The sequence below is a fragment of the Asterias amurensis genome, chromosome 16 (assembly GCF_032118995.1).
Source record: "Asterias amurensis chromosome 16, ASM3211899v1".
NCBI lineage: Eukaryota > Metazoa > Echinodermata > Asteroidea > Forcipulatida > Asteriidae > Asterias > Asterias amurensis.
Window position 1 is genome coordinate 12,695,918 of NC_092663.1, and position 22,261 is coordinate 12,718,178.

The 22,261-nt window shown below is 37.8% G+C and overlaps 1 protein-coding gene across 1 annotated transcript in view; it reads left to right on the forward strand.

Annotated features, from left to right (window-relative positions):
* Positions 1-8,712: 8,712 nt before the first annotated feature.
* The window catches only part of LOC139949048 (uncharacterized), an 83,141-nt gene continuing 69,592 nt past the window's right edge, over positions 8,713-22,261 (forward strand). Inside the window, exon 1 of the mRNA XM_071947448.1 lies at positions 8,713-9,623. Within this exon, the coding sequence (XP_071803549.1) occupies positions 9,572-9,623 (52 nt within the window). The 5' untranslated portion in view covers positions 8,713-9,571. The remainder of the gene's footprint in view (positions 9,624-22,261) is intronic.

Genomic DNA, 22,261 nt, shown 5'->3' on the forward strand with positions numbered 1-22,261 from the left:
AGTCTTGTGACATTAAAGACAGTGGACACTTTTGGTAATTGTCAAAGACCAGTCTTCTCACTTGGTGTATCTCAACATATGCATAAAATATCAACCCTGTTAAAACTTGAGCTCAATTGGTCGTCTAAGTTGCGAGAGAATAAAGAAAGACAAAACACCCTTGTTGCACGTGTGTTTTCAGATGCCTAAAAAGCCCTCATGCCTAAAGTCTTTTATTATTTGAGAGAGAAATGACCTCCTTCTACAAAATGCTGAACTTCAGAGGTAGCTGCAATTCACACATTGTTCTTTACTAAAACAGCTCTCCATTGATCGTTACCAAGAAAGTTGTTATGCTAACAATTATTTTGAGACATTACCAAAAGTGTCCAGTGCCTTTAAGAGGCCAGCACTAATAAAAAAAAAATTATTACTGGTAATATTCCGCGAAAGATTAGTATGCACGTTAATTGATAAGCTGTAACTCAAAGTCGACTTTAATGTATAACCGACATTGCATGTAATTCGATAGACAATGTATTTAAACTCTATGTAAAGATTTTGTTGTTGTAAGTTTGCTGTTTTTTTTTTGTTTTTTTTTAATGCAAGTCGCCAGACACACAAGGCCTGACGGCCACTTCATGGTGTGTGCTACAATCAACTGTTTTTCCAAGAGGCCGTTGCAACATACTCCTGGGCCTGAAACAGGGTTGCCCCATTTCAGTCCCTAAGGATGTAGACTTGGATAATGGAAAATCAGAAAACACTACTTCCTCAACTTCAACGAAACAATTATGGTTTCAAACGAGACCATTGCTTAGGAATACATGTGTCATGGCTGTGACTCGAACCCACACTCAACAAATCTGGTGTTCTTAACCGCTATAGGCCATGACCATCACAGTTTGAAACAATATCCTCCTTCACTTGTTGTATCCAAACAGATGTACAAAATAACAAATCTTTGAAAATGTTGACTTAACTGGTCACCGAATGTGTTGCAAGAAGTAATGAAATAAAATATAACACACATAATTGTGTGTGCTTTGTATGGTTGTGACTTGAAAAGTGGTCTCAAAATTCATCACTGCAATTACATATCTTTCTGAAAGTTTGTAGTAAACTCAGCGCCTTGAGTACCTTGTTTGGTAGATATGTGCGCTATATAAGACGTCGATATTATTATTTATTAATATTATTTTATGGCAAAACAGCTTACCTCTGTACATGCTTTTCTCAAAATGTAATTTTTCGAGTGTAAGGGTCATAATATTTGGTCTACTATTGACCAATTGCTCAGTAAGTCACGACTTGTCAAAACTTAAACACCAAACTGATTCCACTGAGGGTTTACGTGTCAGAACAAGCAGTTATCGGTTTGCTGTACGGACTGTGTAATGATAAAGTCATATTCATAATTACATCAATATTTACTGGTAAATAAACCTTGTTTAACAACCCGTGTACAGTTTGTAGTAAAAGGGGGTCAGTGCTTCGCTCTGTGGTTTTGCAATCGCTTTACATGAGTGTCCTAATTCAAATGTTTCGAATTTTTGCCCGTGGTGTGCACTAGTCTATCTGCAGGTCAGTATATTTCCTTTCCTTTTATCCTCAAATTATTCATCGTTTTCCTCGCGTGACCTCTGTGTGAGTATTTAATTAGTCAAAAGAGCTTCTGGAATTCGGTCAGTTTAGGCCTTTTCTGAAAAGTCTCAACCTAAATAATGTACCAGTAAATCGAAACGAGGAGCAAATTTGTCGTAATGTATAAAAAAAATTGGTGCATCTCAAATTTTTAAAAGAAACAAATTTACGTAAACAATGGCTTCCAAAAGAAGGGGGAAAAAGTCACAAAAACACGGCAAATTTTCCGTCATGAATGTCGGCAATAGTCCCCAATTAGTATAATATACTAATCTATATACAAATCTATCCATATATTATATGGATAGATTATTTCATAAAATTAAAGTGGCAAGCAATGTGGTGACAGAAATACAAGGAACCTGCTTAGAAAGTCTTAGATTATAACAAAAAAAGCAACAACAAAAACACGATGTTGCCGATCGGCTACGTTTGTGGTTTTCGCTTTTGAGGGAGTTACTTTTTAAAAGAGTATAATGTTTGAAACTTCCTCAAAGGAAATTATTACATGTATGGCTGTACCCGCAGTTATTATTATTTATAGTTTATTCTCATCCTTCACACCATGCAAAGCTTAAAACATCACTTGCAAACTACACAGACCTACTTGATGATATGAATTATGATTTTGTCCGGTTCGATTGACCCCTTAACCCGACTCGAAAATGTTCCAATCCTTAGCAACTCAAAAATGTTCAGTGACTGAGAGTTGAGTAAGAGACCTGTGAGGCCGAGTCATAATACATGACCTGTGAGGGCGAGGCTCCACCAAGTTCGGTGTTTTGTTCCTACTTGATGGCAGAATTATGATTGAATCCGGTTCAATGGACTCCTTCCTCTATAGATTGACTCATTATGAAAATGTTCGAATAAAAATTGGCTAAACAATGTTCACATGGACAGAGAGAGTTGACATTGAACATAGGGTGGCATACGTTTGATACAAAAACCACACATTTTATAAGGTAAATGCCACAACATGATCGGGGGGAGCTTCACCAGTTCCGGGTTTTGTTCGTAACAATTCATAGTTTTATCAAAACAAATTGAAGAAAACAAATACAACAAAAATGAAAAAGAAGAAGCAAAGTCTTTTTCGTTTTTACGAAATGATTTACAGAAAAACGGGTCATCTGGCGACAACTTGCTAATCAAATAGATAATAGATAATTTATGTATGTATTATTATTTTTATTCGGCATAAAAACACATACAAAGTACAACCATTACAGTACAAAACAAAAGCCAGGGACATATGCCTGGAATTAAAAAAGTTTACCTAAAAACTGTAGCCCGAAGGCCTTCAATTCCAATATCCCTGGCCATATATTAAAAATTTATAATTATTTAAAATAAATCTATAAAGATATTAAGAACATTAAGACAAAAACAGAAAGATAATTAAAAAGCAGGGACGCAGAATAAGTAAAAATGCAAAATAGCCCCACCCCCTTCCATCAGGCAAATAATAAACTTAACCAGCAAAAAAAGAAACATAAGAATGAAAAATTGGCAAGAGACGCAAAGGTTTAAAACGGTTCCTCAATCAGTTTAAAAAGAGTTATATACAACTAGAAAAATATATGAAAAATGTATAATGATTTCATCCGGTTCACTTGATTCATGTTCTTTGTATTGAATTTACTTAAAGTGATAACATTCAAATCCTTAGTTACTTAAAAATGTTCACAGTGACAGATAGTTGAATTTGAGGTGGCATACAGTTTGATCCTAAAACCACACCTACAAGGTTGACGTGACCCTCTCTATACCAGTTTCCCGGACACTGATAATGGTGTTGAAGTTCCGGGTTTTGTCCGTATGTTGTTTAGTACTCTGGCTTATCAGTTCGGGCTTTATCATCGCAAATAGACACCTGTCATTATATGACGACTGCATGTTACTGAATAAATAGTTTTGAAGTGCTAAATATGAGCACGTAATCGAACCGAAAAGCTTAATGCAGCAGTACCGCAGTATTTAAATCAGCAAATTAGGACTATACACATAGATTTGACTCAAGTCGAACTTTCGTATAGAATCGGTCGTCTGGTTAGTCCTGTCTGTACGTAGGCCTACTGTGTATCGTCAGTATAGCACGAAACCCGACTTGAGCCAAGTCTAGCCTCCCCCACACATGACGGCTTTTTCTCTTGTTCATGTTGACACCTCTTCATATAAAAAACGACTCCAAAGTGACGATGTGAAATCATGGAGGTAGGAATATTCTCACCTCCTTGGTTAGGAGAGGTGAGTGGGGAGGGGGAGGGGAGGGGAGGGGAGGGGAGGGGAGGGGAGGGGGAGGGGAGGGGTTTTCCCATTTGCAAAACGAGTAAACATCAATGTGTACATATAAATATGATCCGATTAAGTACAGTTACACCCGGTACAAAGCTCATTGTCAGAGATAAGGCCATATGGCGTAGTCAACTCAGCGCTGTAGAGTATACTGGACTTTTTAAACTTTGGATGTAGGTATAGATTTGATAGATTTCTGCAAAAAAATCTCAGAAATAGTATTTTATCAACATTTTGTTGACAATTGGTACTTGAGTTTTTTCTTGTTAATATTATTTGCTCTTTAAACCATGACTTTACTTATAAAATTGATATTGGGTGTAACTTACATTACGCTTCAGATTTGTGGTGTGTATTACTTGTTTTTTAATTTATGTGGTCCTTTTTTTATATAAAGGCAATGCACACCCTTTGGTAGTTGTCAAAGACCAGTATTCTCACTTGGTGTATCCCAACCCTATGCATAAAATAACAAATTTGTGAAAATTTGACACAATTGGTCATCGAAGTTGCAAGAGAAGATTAAAAGAAAAACTTTCCTTGTTGTGCACAATACGCAAATTTTTGTTTTTTTTTGCCAATGAATAACTGAAGATGAATTTTTTTCCCAGAAAATCCACCGGCATACCATCCAGAAACACATACCAAAATAATTACTGGGTTAGTTCCACCCTGAAAATATCAATTTAAATGTACGCCTTAGCTCCCCTTACTGTCACCATGGTTTTGTGACTTGATTGAGGACAGAAATGACTGACTAAACTGGTTTTGGTTCCGGTGTGTTCCCCCCGGAGTTTCTGCCCCCCCCCCCCTACCCCCCTGCCCCAAATATGGAGAGCCGTGAACAAACTTCTTCTGATAGCGCCCTCTTTTGAATAATCCTCCTCAAGCCCATACATTATATTATTAATTTACCATATTCGGACAGAATCTCCTTGAACAGACTTCCCTGGGACACCGGCTAAGTATTTTTTTATTTTACATAATCAGATCTATTTGTTGATTTGTGCCAAAAGTAATCACAAACGTAAAACCAAAGTTTCGAGAGAGCTTGACTGTTGTGTGTGCTTTGCCGAGTTCCCTTGTTTGTCAAGATCATCTAAACCAACAAGGATTTACGTAAAGTGCATTGCAAGGAAAAAATCCAATAACACAACAGATAACAAAATGCTGGACTTACAGAAAAGGCTGCGTATGGTTTAACCTCATTCATTTTGCATCAGTTTGTCAGGGTTCCTCTGCTTCACTTATTATGATCCACAATAAGAATTTGTCTCATTTAAGCGAAGAATGGCAAACTGAGTGACATAAACTTTATCTCTTTTGCTTTATCCCACCAGCCAGCCATGTGTTGATGAATACTGCCCTCACGTGATCACTTTGCCGTTTTCAGTCATTCAACAATGAAATTAAATAGCGACCTCTACTGGCGACTAAGAGTCATCTAAGCTGGTCAGTAATAATTTCCGCCGGTATTAAGTGAAAGGTGATGTACAACTTCATACGACTCGTACCCGCTTTCCATGTACCAAAAACAAAACATTTAAGTAAACCCAAAGGGCCTCATGATGAGTGTACTTTAAAGAGGATTAAATCGCAAGTCATAATTGTGTGGTTTGAACTTAAAGTGTTATGAAACACCTTTTTGGTCATTTATAAAAAAATACGTTGATTGTATTGCAAGGTTTTCAAGGTTTCAAGGTTGATGGTGTCCACAGTAAAATGCAATACAGGCAAAAGTATATACATGTACATTACATGTTCGGAATAACACTGTTAAGCCAGTTTGGATATATTCACACTTGTATGAGACAACAGGGGGGGGGGGGGGCTCACCACTAGGAGCTAAGCTTGTAAGCGTGAGCCCCGAAGGCAAGAGTTGAACAGTTCAGCACCATGCAGCAACAGTCTAGCCTCCTCCTGAAGACAATTTTCAACTACTGGTTTTTCTCATAACATCCAACCTCACTCGGTTGACTTGTCACAAAATGATTTAGTTAATGGTTTGTGGTCTTCCACACTGACACAGAATGAGCTTGTTCCGTTGAAACTGTGGAGGAATTATGCGTTACGGCTCCGGCCACTTCTGAAACGATTGAGATAGACCAAGGGCTCAAAAACCAGGCACACAACTAATACACACGCATCGAGACATTTCTTTGTGTAGGCCTACTCGGTTTTAATACATTCATGTTTTGGCATCAGATCTAACTAAAAGTATGCTCATACTAAAAGAGAAAAAATAAAGCACAAATGTAATTATGGCAGCGCATAGCAACGGTTACCATGGTAAACGTGCACCTCAAAGAACATTCGCTACATTTTCATCTCATTCTGTTTGAAGGACGAACTGTTTGTGACCTTGCACTTTTCTTTTCCTGTAGTATAAAGAATTGCCATCCTCAAAAAAAATCCTTGTTTTTTTTTCTTCTATTCAGAATTCCCCTTTTTAAATTGATTAAGAAGAAAATAAATTCCCCATTGAAAAGCACTACGACAGTGGCAATTTTGATGTCCATAACAAAAAGTTTGCTGTCCGGTCAACCATGACAGAAAAAAAAAAAAATCCTCCATGGGTCAACTAAGTGATACTGTGTCCCTCGATTTTGTTAACTGAATTATTAGATTTGTATCCTTTCATGAAAACAAGCGCGTTATCCATTTATATAAAAAGGTATCTAGTTATAATAGAAAGGTCAATTCTGAATGGAGGCGCTCGGTGAATTTGTTCAAATAAATTACAACACGCCTGGCTGGCGAAGTGGTGGAAGGGGCGGGACTAGACCGTGTTAACGACAGCAAACAACCATTATGTTTGGACTAGCAGACATGTGGAAAAGCTGTCTTTGCAACACTGCCCATTTCAGCCGGCCATTCTCTGTGAATTCTACCTTTTAACGAGATATGGCTTGGTGTTTGGGCTTCTATAGAGCGGAAAACTGTCTTCTATCATTGACAAAATCACAAAGATGTACCTGAATTGCAATTGTTAATTTGTTTTATATCCAAGGGGCAAGGTTGTCAATCACGCAGATAAACCAAGAGTTATGTATGTTTGTGCAAAGCATCAGCAAAATTTTTACTTTGTTTATTGTGGTGGTAGGGTTGTCAGTTGGCCTATGATTACTGCAGCGTAGACAGCTTCCCAGAGCACATTTTGGGGCATAAAAACTGTTACATTTATACCTTACATAACAATAATAATAACGAAGTCTTATATAGCGCACGTATCTACCAAACAAGGTACCAAGGCGCTGAGTATATACAAACTTTCAGAAAGATAGGTTATTGCAGTGATGAATTTTGAGACCCAATTAGTTAGCACCTTATAATGGTTTACAAGGTGCTACGGCGCAAACAGCAGCCACAGCCAGGAATACCGGGGCAAACCCCTTCTCTTTTCGATAAGTGCACTGGGTTCTTTTACATGCGTTACACAACACATTTATACCTTACATGGAAGTAAAATGTTCTCAAAATGCTTTATACTATCGAAAGCTGCAGTAGGCTTCTAACCAAAAGGGTTTATTGACATCAGATTTTAAGAGCGACTACAAACGTTAAATAAAGGCGAAAACAGAAGAAAACAAGAAAAAGATAGATGTTTAACTACATTGAATTGCTTTAAAGTCATTGGACACTTTCGGTACAGAAAAAAAAATCAAAAGTTAACAGATTTACAAATAACTTACCGGGTTTACAGAAGGTATTGGTGAAATACTTCTCTTGAGATATTGATCCATGAAATGCTTTACTTTTTGAGAAAACATTAAAACACTATCAATTCTCGATTTCGAGAATAACGGATTTATTTTAAACACAATCATGTCATGACACGGCGAAACGTGCGGGAACAAGGGTGGGTTTTCCCGTTGTTTTCTCCCGACTCCGATGACCGATTGAGCCTAAATTTTCAAAGGTTTGTTATTTTGTATATAAGTTGTGATACACGAAGGTTGGGCATTGGCAAAAAATGTTTACCGAAAGTGTCGTGAGTAATTTAGGTCTAAGCATCAAACATGTGTATCTGGTGAGGTGTGATGCTCGTCACCTCGGATTTATATGAAACAAAGCATTCTACAAAAACACATCATGTTATATTATTATAAGAACAGATGGTTGGAATCAACGTGCGAAATATTAATTTAATTAAACTTGGATCGATCAGATATTAAACCGTACAAAAAATGCTGTCAATACCTCATATCGCTTATCATGCAATGATCGTACAGTGGAGCTCTTGAAAGTACAAATAATAATAATAATCATTGTTTTCTTTGTTCAACCCAAAATCATTTAAAAATGTACCCAGTTTCCCTTGTGGTTTATTATTTGACACAAAATATTATAACTTATATAGCGCCTTAAACCTAAAAGAAACCCCAAAGCGCTTTACAATTAATAAATACTGGATTAAACAAATTTTGAAAAAGAGCTAAAACGGACAAGCAATTTAAACGTTCAATAAATAGAATAAACTAGTACAGAACCAAGTGAAACCTACAACAGCGAAACAGCTTAAAAACACACCAGGTCATATAATACAAGTACTTCTTGTACCGGTTGTGCCTTTTCCTGGCAGAGGGAGACCAACTTGATTTGAACTCGTTCAATTCGGTCACACACAACCCGGAAAGATGTCTGAACAATGCATGTCACAACACTAGTCAACACAGCATAACGTCGTTGAGCTGCTAGTGAAACGTGTGTCCAGAGCCACAAGGAAAATTGCACGCTTGACAGTCACTGAACTTGCACTTGCACTACATATGCATAGTCGAAACGCCGCGAGATCTCGTCAATTGATTGTGGATGCTCTTCATATTTTTAGACAACTGATTTGTGTGACTATTAGACTCATCAGGCAGACCGTGCAATTGGATAAATGACGGGGTTCGTTCGAGGTCTCACCTCCATTGGTTTGAGTAAGTGATTGCGCCGGTCGTGTGTTGGTTTACTACACAGTTTGCATGTGGTTGACGTAGAAAGCTCCCAGGCCCGAAGCAAGTGAGAGTGGCAGGGAACTTTACAGTGTGTGAAGGGGTCAGTGTGTGTCGTTGTATACGGTACATGTTCCGCATCGTTGCTAATGACAGCAAGGAGGGACAGGTACCTGTTAATGGATCCGTACCGATTGCCACATGTAGAGTAGTGTGAGTGCAGTACCTAAACCACTCTTGTCTACCGTTGTCAAACCAGAAATATTATATTATTGTAACAAAACAGGCTTTGCAGGGGGTTTATACTGCAACGGGGTTTACAATGCAGTCTTCGCTTCGTGAACCACTACTTCCTTTTTGATGATTTTACCTCGACATAAGGATGTCATACAAATGTAGCTACTTGTTTCTAAGTACCACTGTGAAATTAATGGAACTGTCAGCTGCAAAGTGAACGGGAGAATGAACGTCGTCAGAGACCCAGCTTGCTCAACCTTGGAATAACAAGCGCACTGTTTGAATTGGATCGTCACCCACACAACTTCTAGTGCTGTTAAACTCGTGGTGGTATGTTTTGAAGTGGAAAACCCATAGAGAAAAGCCATAGAGTTCTCTACCAGGAAGTAGTATACAGTTGGAGTCAAGTTTTGATACAGGAGTTGTCCCACGTTGTTGTAAAACCACAGGGGTTGTTCGCCGTGCCTAAAAGCATGGATCCCTTTGTATGCTACTACAAGTGGTTGTCGTTGTGTATCCTTCAAGGTGAGTCTATTAATTTATTTATCATTTCCCTCTCGACCAGTCTTTGAGGAGGTCAACTGGACACGTTTGGTAATTGCCAAAGATCAGTAATATCTCACTTGGTATATCCCAACATGCATACAATAACACATTTGTGAAAATTTGGACTTCATTGGTCATCAAAGTTGCAAGAGAATATTAAAGGTTAGACAAAAAATCTGTATGATTTTTAGATTCCTGGTATAAAAGGCTTTCAGCTCAGGCCTAAAATATTGTAATACTGAGTGAAAAATTCGCATTTAAAAACTACGTTGCTTCAGTGGGAGCCGCTCACATTTACAATTTTTTTAAACAGCTCTTTATTGCTCGTTTTATACCAAGTTAGTTTTTGAGCTAATTTTGTTGTTGTTGTAATTAACAATAGTGTCCAGTGCATTTAAAGAGACAACATCTTTTAAAAAACGGCAGCACAAAACGATTTAATAAGTATATAGTATTGTATACATTATTTTCGTCAAGTTTGATTATTGAAATTGAATCAATAATTTTTTAGTGAATTTTACTTGTCATGTGTTCGGTGAATAGATTGAGCATGACTTGACAACGTAAATATTATTTCTAAACATTTTTTTCCGCCTGTTTTGTTCTCCTGAAAAAGAGTTGTAAAATGAGACAAATCATGCTGTACCGGCCTTTGTATTAATTTGTTTAGCTTATTTATATAAACCCTGTCGAGGGGATGTTTACAGGTGTGTTTTGGGGGATTTGTTTGGTTGTCATTTGAAATAGTGACCCATCACTTCCTGAAAACTATGCTTTCACTTTACATGTAGGCCCTAATCAACGTCGGGTGATTTTTATAGGTTTTACGAAACTTATGCGTGAAATGTAAGGGGAATGTAGGTAATGATTAGGGATTTTTAGTGAATTGGTTATCACGAGTTACACTTGTGCCACGATCACACTTGGGGATGTAGCGTGGTGCGTGACACTTGATGTTGCGTGAGCAGGCCATAGTGCTTGAATCACGAAGCAAACGAGTAGCCACGTTCACAATGCGTCAATGCGTGAAGCAACGCTCGCTTTGCGTGAAACTGTGCAAAGATAAGTGTACTATATTCCATGTTGTCACACTCTCCATGAGTGAAGTTTGCGTTATTTTTTTTTCGTGTTGACATAACTGGCGTGAAACTATGCGTGTCAGTTGACAAACATGTTCGGCTGCGTGTCCGAATTGTAACGATGGTACTATTATTTCACGTGTATAGATCATTTGGCTCACAGATCAGTCTTTTGAGTAACCGACGGAGTCTCCCACCTTAGACACAAACTATCAACCCCAGTAACTGTGTTGGCCTTTGGAGAACATCTTACTCGACACCAAGGAGTTGCCTTTTAAAGGCAGTGGACACTATTGGTAATTGTCAAATAATAGCCTTCACAGTTGGTGTATCTCAACATATGCATAAAATAACAAACCTGTGCAAATTTGAGCTCAATCGGTCATCGAACTTGCGAGATAATAATTAAAGAAAAAAAACACCCTTGTCACACGAAGTTGTGTGCGTTTAGTTTAGATGGTTGATTTCGAGACCTCAAGGTCTCGAAATCATATTCGTGGAAAATTTCTCCTATCTCGAAAACTATGGCACTTCAGAGGGAGCCGTTTCTCACAATGTTTAGTACCATCAACCTCTTCCCATTACTAGTCACCAAGTAAGGTTTTATGATAATAATTATTTTGAGCAATTACCAATAGTGTCCACTGCCTTTAATGATTTTGTTATTATGTCATGTTTGTAGCGCATTACATCACGAGGTTCAATCCATAATTACTTCCCCAAATGAATGTTTAAAACAATTCCTGAGGTTAGACGAGAGTGGACACGTGCTCGTACGTTTCAAACCCAAAGGGCATGAATCTTTTGTCAGATTGAAACTTTAAGTTAAAAGTTATTGTACAGGATTGGTAGAGCTGACTTAAAAAGTCGCAATTGTCTCACGAGAGAGCCGTTTTTTGTCATCGCCGCGACGGAAACGTAATTAAGGACTTGTCCACAAGGGTGGTGTTATAGGGTAACCCCCACGGCGAATCTAGGTTTGTTTTGATTTCTCCATGTTGTGCAAGGTGAAGGGGGCATCTTGTGTACTGTGGTGTTGTGTAGGGCTGCTGTGTAAACCATTTGCTAAATGGGCTGATAGTATTGCACATGTTAAAAAGAGTATTTGGTGTTCGATATTGGGGCTTAGTGGTACCCCATACTGTGTATTTATTGTGTGTGCTTCGAATTCTGTTGATGAATTATTCTTGTATTTAGTTAATTAATGATAAATATTATAATTTTGGTTATTCTATTTTTTTGGGGGGGGGGGGGGGGTGGGTGGTCGGGGGTTCTTGTTTTCAAGAGGAAACAAGTGTGTTGAAATAATATGGGATATTGATTGTAATATTATTGTGTCTTTATTATTTTACTTTTAATGCTTTATTTATTTATTGTTTTATTTATTAATTTATTTATTTGTTTGTTTTTGGTGAGAGGTATCTTCTATACGATCTAGATAAAAGTAGCTTGTCTCTGTTCTTAGAAGACAACACAAATCGAAAAAGCTACAGGCCTGCTTACTGTCATCGTACGTTGATTGAATTGATTTAAACAACAATATGATAACGTACAAAAATGGTTTCCGAAGTCATATCGAATCAATATATATAGACTCCGTTCAAGACGTCAGCACAGTGTTGTTGTGCAGTATATCATCCGTAAACGAGCACCCAAAATAATTTTCTTGTTCCACTGAGCCGTGGCTGAACAAACTCTCAAGGGAGGTTACCAGTAATGATCACAGGAGTCGCATTTCAAGACAAGCGGGAAAAAGAAGAACCAATAATTATTTCTAGATGCAAATAAAACATGGGATTTCACAGGAAGTGAAATATCATCTATTTATGAGGTTCCTGGAAGAAGTGATCAGTGGCGATCAATTTCAAGTTTTTTTGTTTACCTACTCTGTTAATTGAATTTCAAGATCGCGTGTAATATGTACGGTGAGGTATTACAGTCACGTAGTTTAAGATGAGCTGCTTTCTGCACTCTTCCGTTGCCAGTGTCTTCATCATCTTTTTAGGCGTGTCATGGCATATCGGATAAGAGCACCGGATTCAAACGCTTGTGTTTTTGGTTAGCAGAGTGTGGGTTCGAGTCCCATTCGTGACACATGTGACACCTGTGTGCAAGACACTTATAACCACGAGTATGTGTTTCGTCCTTCGGATGGGACGTAAAGCTGTTGGACCCGTGTGTTGTGTACCGCACGTAGAATAACCCAGTGCAGTTATCGAAAAGAGAACTTGAGTTCGCCTCGGTGTTCATTCTTTGATTAGCAGCATATTGCGCCACAGCATCTTGTGAACCACAACTCGCTCCTGAAGCAGCTTTATGAAATTGATCCCTGGATCTAGTGTAAACAGGGTTATATATAGAGGCAACACCTTCATGGGTTTTAAGAAATTCACTCCCTGTAAATCAGTCTCGTCAAATAAAATTTACGATTGCTTTTTCGTTTGTACCATTGAAATATTGTTGACTCTCGTCAAAAAATGCTTGTTTCGTTTATCGTTTCCTTGTAATCTAACGCACTATTTTCCATCAAGGTCATGGCACCTTTCTATACCAAATAATCCGGTTGATCATTTTGACCCTATTGTTGACATCCTCTCCAACCCGTAATCCACTTTATCGGTTCCTGTTTCACCTTTCGAATCTTAAAGGTAGTGGACACTATTGGTAATTGTCAAAGACTAGCCTTCACAGTTGGTGTATCTCAACATATGCATAAAATAACAAACCTGTGAAAATTTGAGCTCAATCAGTCATCGAACTTACGAGATAATAATGAAAGTAAAAACATCCTTGTCACATGAAGTTGTGTGCGTTTAGATGGTTGATTTCGAGACCTCAAGTTCTAAATGTGAGGTCTCGAAATCAAATTCATTGAAAATTACTTCTTTCTCGAAAACTATGGCACTTCAGAGGGAGCTGTTTCTAACAATGTTTTATACCATCAGCCTCTCCCCATTACTCGTCACCAAACAAGATTTGATGCTAATTACCAATAGTGTCCACTGCATTTAATGTACAAGCAAACACAGTTCCTGTTTCACCTTAAAATTTTACTGTACAGGAAAGCATAGTTCCTGTTTCACATTTTCAAAACCTTCTATACTACAAAAGCAAACCGTAACATAATTATACGAGCCCGAATCCTTTTGTGCAAACAAGTAATATGTTAAACCTGCATGAATTTCGCTTGTAAAATAATTTATTCCCGAACCTTGGAGTTTCTAATTGTACAACCAAACCTCTTTGGACAAATCAGACAATTATATTATTCCTTTTAAATTCCGCTTCATGTTAATGTGTTGCCCTTTTGACGTATCGATTGTATTGATCTTTCCTCGGTGCTCTTCACTCAGACACCTTGCATGTATGTCTTAAAGAAAATTAATATCTGATTTTTTCCCTCACATACGAACTACAGAGCTATGCTCCGACAAGCACATAAACGGCATACAAGAACCATAGAGCAAGGAACACGTACATGTAGGTACATGCAAACAGGTTGCAACCGTGAATAAAAGAAAGATAATTTAAAGTCAGTGTGTACTTTTTAAAGGCACTGGACACTTTGGTAGCTAATAAAAATGTTATTAGCATAAAAACTTACTTGGTAACGAGAAATGGAGAGCTGTTGGATGTTTACAACTTTTTGAGAAACGGCTCCCTCTGACGTAAACTTAGTTTTGATAAGGGGGAATTGTTCACACAAATATTAAAATACTACAGGCATGCGAAGCCTTTTATTGGGCATCCGAAAGCATAAATTTATGTGCAACAAGGATTTTTTTCTTCAATTATTCTCTTGCAACCTTGATGACCAATTCGGTTTATATTAACTTACACAGTAATGTTATATCATGCATACGTTGGGATACACCAAGTGAGGATTATTATTTAATTTTTTGTTGGTCACATGTAAAATGTAATTATACAGTGAAGTGCATTTTTGGTTTTGCGTGACTAAAAACAAGTTTAAACATTGAAATAACCACTAAAATACATAGAGAACTATAAACATATATCTATAAACAGTTGATAATTACCAAAGAAGTTCAGTGCCTGTAGAGGCAGTGTGTACTTTTAGTAATTATACTCCACAAATTAATTACCAATTAGTTATTGACCTTGGTGAAGCGCACTGGGGAGCTGCTGGTTATTTTTAGAAGCGTATAGACGATGTGACCTCTGACGTCACACGAAAACCATAACATGATTCGCGCGCATACCGCCGGGCAAAACCTTTGTGTTTTGGCAGCCAGCTAGAAAGTGTACGCAATCTTACTACGACTACGCAACTCAGTGCCCGGCGAAACATGACGTATATAGTGTTTTGTCACCAGAGGGCGGTTTAAATGTAAACATTGGTCACATCGTCTACAGCCAGTAGTAAAAATAATCACAGCTTTACCTAGTCACTTAGAACGTCTATTTTAACGTAAGAACATTTGGGATTTCATCATAAAATAATGAACAGCCAGTATATCTTGTGGTTTATAACTCGATATTAGAAATAATTATCATTTCAACACTCGCATAAAAACATACTATAGGCCTACTGACGGTAATTATAACAAGATATATAGAAAGTGCAATCATATGTGCTGCAGCTTCTTCTTTTTGATGCCATCTCAGTCAGTCGATAGTTAATATAATTCTCATGTCAACACTCAGATAAAAAGACTATACTGACGACAGTTAGGAAAACAACAATATATATAGGAAATAAAAATAAAGGTTGTAGCTTCTCCTACATGTTGGTTGACGATGTAACGAGCTGTACTAATACCTCTGTAGTGGCGACATGGTTCGCTAAAGGTCTTTTACTCGATTTCAAATGCGTCTGACGGCAACCGTTATTGTTCATTTCTTAAACAATATCCCGCCATTAAAGATGAGTTAATTATAATTATGGGAAAGAGTCATCTAAGCTTTATGCTTCGCAAGTTTTGATACCTATGAAATTGTGCGTACTTAGTAGTTCATACCTCCTACAAATTTGAATGCAATACGAAAGTTGACGTCACAAATTCGCAATAAATAATTTGCATCAGTTGACATGTGTGCTAAAGTCCTGCGAAACGTCTTCTGCAAAAAAAAAAAAACAGCAGTGGACGTCAACATTCGTATCGCATTCGTATGAAGTATGAACCGGGCTTTGCTCCTTAGTTTTTTTTTTAATTTTTTACAACGACAGTTCAATATCTTTAAATTACACTTCGGGCACTGACACACAAAGTCAAACCACCGTGAAGAACACAATAAGCGCTTCCATGACGACTGAAATACATATAGGCCTACGTGTACACTGCAAAGCTGCATCGTGCATAAGGTTTAGGTCAATTACGCTTGTTCAGAGATAAATACATTTTGACCAGCAAGGTACGTCAACAGTGTAACATATGGAGAAATACGGCAATTTTTTAAATACAGTTTTACCATAACCCGAAAACAAACACCAACAATATCACTAGACACTGTTCCAAGATTGAGTCGCCCTTTAAGGCACAGTACATCTTTGTTTTTTTGTAGTCATTCGATAATTGTAATCCCGTAAAGGTATTGATACATTCGATACAAACCTGTGAATTCATTTCAAAAGCTCGCAACTTTGAGATACAGAGTGGTAACAGAAAGCACATCCGCATTGACTCCGAAGTAGAATGGTTCTGAGCATGCTTTATGCTATCGAAAGATGTTGTACTTTAACCAAGTAAGACTATAATATTGCCATTGACTTTAGGTAAGATTACCAAACGTATACCTTCCCTTTAAACCATTGGTTCATTATAGAGCTTCTTCAGAAATGTGACTGTACTAAACAATAATATAAATTCACAGAGGTAGGCCTATACATAAAGCAACCATAAATGAGTGTTAACGTGTCGAAACGTCGAGAATAAACCGCCGTGCCCCTAACGCTTACTACGGTGCAATAACGACAAGCCACTTATGTGGTTATTACTCGGGAGTGATTAGACTATAAGTAGCAAGAATACCAGTAGAAATATTCATAATAATTGCTTGGCAAGTTTGGAAGAACCAATCTAAATGGCAGTTATGAGTGATTGCAGATCATGATTATGATAAGGCCAAGTAAAAAAAGAAACATGTTTAGCGTCCCCGTCTCAGCAAAAACAATCTGAATGTCTTGTCTGAATGCCTCGACTAAATTGTTTCAGTTATGTTTTGTGTATTTCAGCAGTAGAAAAAACAATGGATATTTGACATTTTAACAACTAAAAAATAAAAAATAAAAAGCCCCTCTTCCTCTTTTTTTTGAAAAACCCGGACGTGAAACATGTTTTTGTTTTTTACTCGGCCTAATGATGATTAGAGCTATTATTACAGTTAGGAGATTGTAAAATGTATCCCCAATTAACCATGTATTCCTGACTTGTTTTAAAGGCACATGACAACATTGGTAATTACTCAAAATAAGTGTCTCGTGATTCGCTGTTTTTTGCCTGTATATAATAGGCTGTTTTCTACAACAGCCTCATGCTGCCGATCCTTTCTTGTACTTGGTTCATTCCTAGTTGGTTATTTGTTATTTGCTTTCACACTATATCAATTGTGTATGCTATGCGCCTTAAAGGCAGTGGACACTATCGGTAATTGTCAAAGACCAGTCTTCTCACTTGGTAAATTTCAACATATGCATAAAATAACAAACCTGTGAAAATATGAGCTCAATTGGTCGTTGAAGTTGCAAGATATGAATGAGAAAAAAAAACACCCATGTCACAAGACGTTGTGTGCTTCAGATGCTTGATTTCGAGACCCCAAATTCTAATTCTGAGGTCTCAAAATCAAATTTGAGGAAAATAACTTCTCTCTCGAAAACGACGTTACTTCAGAGAGCGCTTTTTCTCACAATGTTACTCGTCACCGAGTAGGGTTTTGTGCGAGCAGTTATTTTGAGTAATTACCAATAGTGTCCACTGCCTTTAATTGATTGTGTGACTTTTTGTATGTACTGATACATTATAATATTTAATTAGTGCCCAACAAGACAAACCCAATATTTGATTAGGTATGGTGCCTATCCATAAGTGAAACATTAACAAAATGAGATGAGAGACACATTTTTGTATCATCCCATGATCGCTTATTTCCAAAAAGAGTACGGAATAAACGTCATATTAATGTATTGATTACCCTGCCTTTGGACTTCTCTGTCATGGACTGCGATTCCACGTCTATCTGACGTACCTGATGGATCACCCGGCAGCGAACGCAGACCTCGAATCATTTGTCAAGTTTGACACAATGTCAATAGTGTTCAACGGACGCAGATATTTGTCCAGAAACCCCACAACAACATCACATGTAAAATGTTTTGAAGAAAGCAAAGCCGTCGTAGTATAGCAGAACTAATAACAAGCACGCACGGGTTTTCTATTTTTTTGAAAAGCAAACATCGTTGAATCGTGATGGGGCAATAGACTTTACTCAGGGGCGGACCTGGAAAGTCATTTTGCTGCGCGGGCTTAGAGTAATTTCCTTGGGGACTGGGCGGTCACCGATCAGGTTCAACATCAACAAAATAGTAGACTATGTTTATTATATATTTTTCACGAGGCACACGTACAACTAGCTTAATCTGCCACTATTGGGCCCGTGCAAAGTCATGCACCGGGAAGAACACTTTTAATCGCAACATTGGACCCATTCAGATAACCAAAAAGTCAAATAAGGTCATGTCCTGAACTTGATCTTTAAAGGCACTGTACACTGTGGTAATTGTCGAAGACCAGTGTTCTCACTTGGTGTATCCAAACATAAGCATAAAATATCAAGCCTGTAAAAATTTGGGCTCAATCGGTCATCAAAGTTGCGAGAAAATGACGAAAGAAAAAAACACCCTTGTTTGACCAAACGTGTACCTTCCCTTTAAAAAGAACATGTGGCTTGAGATTGGCTCTGTGGTTTACCCAAACTGCCTTTCACCTAACCTCGTTTGTTGTCAAATTTTAAAAAAGAATGGTATTGTGGGGACCATTGTTCCATTTTTAAAAATATCCTACAATGGCACTGATGTAAGCTCATACATACATATATCTATTCCATTGCTACATGTAAATTATAGCAGTTCATAAATATTCATTCACATTCATTCTTGTCATGGCACAAAACTTGATATACAAAAGGTATCAAAACCCCTTAAACGAGGAGGAGTTTCCTTGTTTCCAATTTGTTCAATTGAGCGTGTATTTTTGTCAGGAGTGCACTTTATCTTGAACCGTCGTTACAGGGACGCTTCGTCTTCTAGATTGCAGACCCCTAAGTGGAACGAAGCCATCCAGTACAAACTGACATGATGTTTACTCAATCGGACATGCGAAGACACTTTAAATGAAGAAGTAACGTGTGTAAACAATATTACATTAGCGCGAAACATGTACTTTCGAAAACTGCGTCCAAATGAATCGGGACGGAATTGATGGCTTCGGCTGTGTTTATGGTTGGATGAACTGCCACCTTCTTTAACTGCAGACAACGGTCATAGCTGTATTGTTGTGACACTTATATATTTCGTGTATATGAAACCAAAGATGCCTCCTAGGAACTAAACCACTGTAGCTCACAAGCCTGGGCAAACCTGTGAGCAAAAGTGGATGCTACGTGAACCGCAAACACAGGGGTTAACCCCTACTCTTCCACAATAAGTGTTCTTGGTTCTTATTTAACATTACACATTACGGCACTTCCAATCCGGATACACGGGACCGTTATGACTTAATGTCCCATCCGAAAGACAATATAATTATGGTTAAGGATCTTGCTCAAGTATACATTTGTCACGACCGGAAATCGAACCCACACTGTGCTGATCAGAAACACAAGAGCATGTGTACGGTGCTCTTAACTGCTAGACAACGTACGTATCCGTATTATATAGTCACTTGATTTTGAAGCGCTCTACGATTTCCCTAGTGTCTGTTTCAACAACAAAATACAAATTATTAAACCTCTTTAGTTATTGTGTGCAAAGCGGCAGAGTTGTGCGAATACATAATGAACGTTCTCTGTTATTTGCCATACATCTAAACGGGGCCTATATGCAAATATCCCGGTCACAATTCCGCAATATATTGTCAAAGCTGATAATGCCTAGGGCAATTTATTTCAACAAAATGATTAATACATCTCTCCTTTTTCTGTATGAGATAAGTCGGTTAATTGTGGGTTAAATTCGAAAGGCATTGTAAAGTCCCGTGTGTCCAATCTTAGTAATTATACCGCACAATAAAACCGGTTTGTCATTTCATTTGCCGACATTATTACTTTCTAAAAATAGGTTTCCGTTCTTTTTGCTCATGTCAGCTGCAAATATTTTATTTCTATTTTTGAATCAAGATAAAGTGCGACAATAGAATGATGAGCTATTCCTATTTTAACGGTGTTCTTACTCTTTAATCTTTTACTAAATATTTTATTTCATACTCTAAAAACAAATTAACGCACTAACTATAGGCGCCGTTCTCGCTCAAGATAATATTTATTACATGTATGCATTTTTTCCTCAGATCAGCTGAATTCCTCTTATATTCTCGTTTGTGCCTTTCATGTTCAACAAAATACACTGTATAAAACCATTTGAATTTTGTAATTTCAACTTGTTGGTGAAGTTACAGTTGCATTCCTGACATCACTAAGCTAAACAACCTTTGCTATTGTTCTGGGTCACACTTGTGGCTGCCGCCCATGAAGTTTGCCCTCTCCGCTATGGCGCTGCTGAGAGGCCTTACGGTTGGCCATTAGCATTTAAGCTTGGAAGCAGCAAAAATCATCACTTCCAACTCGTTTGAGGTTGTATCGTAATCGACGCCTACTTCAACATCTTTACCCACTCGGGCAAAGTGGTCGTGTGAGACATCCCTAGAAAATACTTGTATTTGAACAAGTTGGCGGCGACTATAGTCTTATCCGATTATCTCGTTGTAGCTTCGGGCTTTGTTTCACTTGAGAATTCTTGCACTTACTCAGACGTCCATTAACGCTAGGCAACAAGACTTTTGTGGAGAAAATCTTTGGCGATCTCTTAAAGGCACTGGACACGTTTATTTAAAATATATACATTAGCATAGAAACTTACTTGGTAACGAGTAATTGGGACAGGTAGATAGTATAAAACATTAGGAGAAACGGCTACCTCTTATAAGTAACGTAGTTTTCGAGAAAGAAGTAATTTTCCACGAATTTGATTTCGAGACCTCAGAGTTAGATATCGAGGTCTCGAAATCAAGCATCTGAAAGCACACAAGTACGTGTGACAAGGGTGTTTTTTCTTTCTATATTATCCTGCAGCTTTGACTACCTTTTGAGCTCAAATGGTGGTCTTTTACAATTACCAAACGTGTCCATGGACAGTCCCTTTAAAAGATATCTGCGATGTTTAATTTTTAGACTCCATGAGGAAATGGTTTTGATTTCAAACAATGGCTTTACTTTTCGAAATATAAAATGTGGGGCTAGGGGCAATTAGTTAACTTGATTAAGTTAAACATGTTTTTTAAGAGTTTTATCGTATTTGTATAATTTAGTTGTAATTTGTTATTCTTAAGTGAAATTGCCAAATAAATAATAATAGTAAGTAAAAAAATACACACATGATTGTAATACGTCACTTAAAGGTGTTTGGATATTGAAGTAAATAATGGCTGAAGAAAATGGCCGCTGGGTCACTCGACTCGATGGCGGTCAAATGTCAAGTTCATGAAGTGAAGGAGGACAACATGTCAGTTTTGTTACCTTGTTTATCAGAGTTTTGTGTTTTATCTTAATATATCTTTCTCCGGAAAATCTATAATTGAACATCATTTCAATACGGTCCTGGAAATTAAAGGCCACCAAATTAGTTGTCAGCGTCCCTCCTTAATATAGGTCCGTTATCCAGACGCTAGGCCAAGGACAAGAGTCAACATTCTCTTCAACTGCATGCCACTGTTACACGCAAACCACCTATTGTTCACATTGCTTAAAATCACATATAGGTTAAAGCTAATGATAATAATAATAGTAGTAGTCGGTTTTACATAGCGATCTACACACCGAAGAGCGTCCCAAAGCGCTTCCCAACAGTACTACCCCTTCCAAACACTATTATCCCTCGTCACTGAGCCATTTAAAATGGCTTGCGTTTTTGAGATATCGCCAAAAATCCGCAGAAGTCCACGCAGGAAATCAACCCCCATACTAAGCCATAATGCACAGTCTAAGAACGTAAGTGAAATAAACGACTCTTAGAATCACATTTTAGGGCATAAAGACTAACATTACTATCGGAAGCTGCTGTTTGTTTCTAACCAAATGTTGTTGTTGCCATATTCCTATTTAAAAATGACTACTAAATGTTTACGTACGTAGCCTAGGCTACCTTTAAGTGCCTCGAAGGAGTGATTTATGGTTTATGTTAATGTATCGGATATGACTAAACATGACTAGTTATTCGATAGACTCAAAAACATGATCAACATCTTTGCAACACAACCGAATCATGACAACGACCCCCCCCCCCCCCCCTCCCCGTCAACTGTC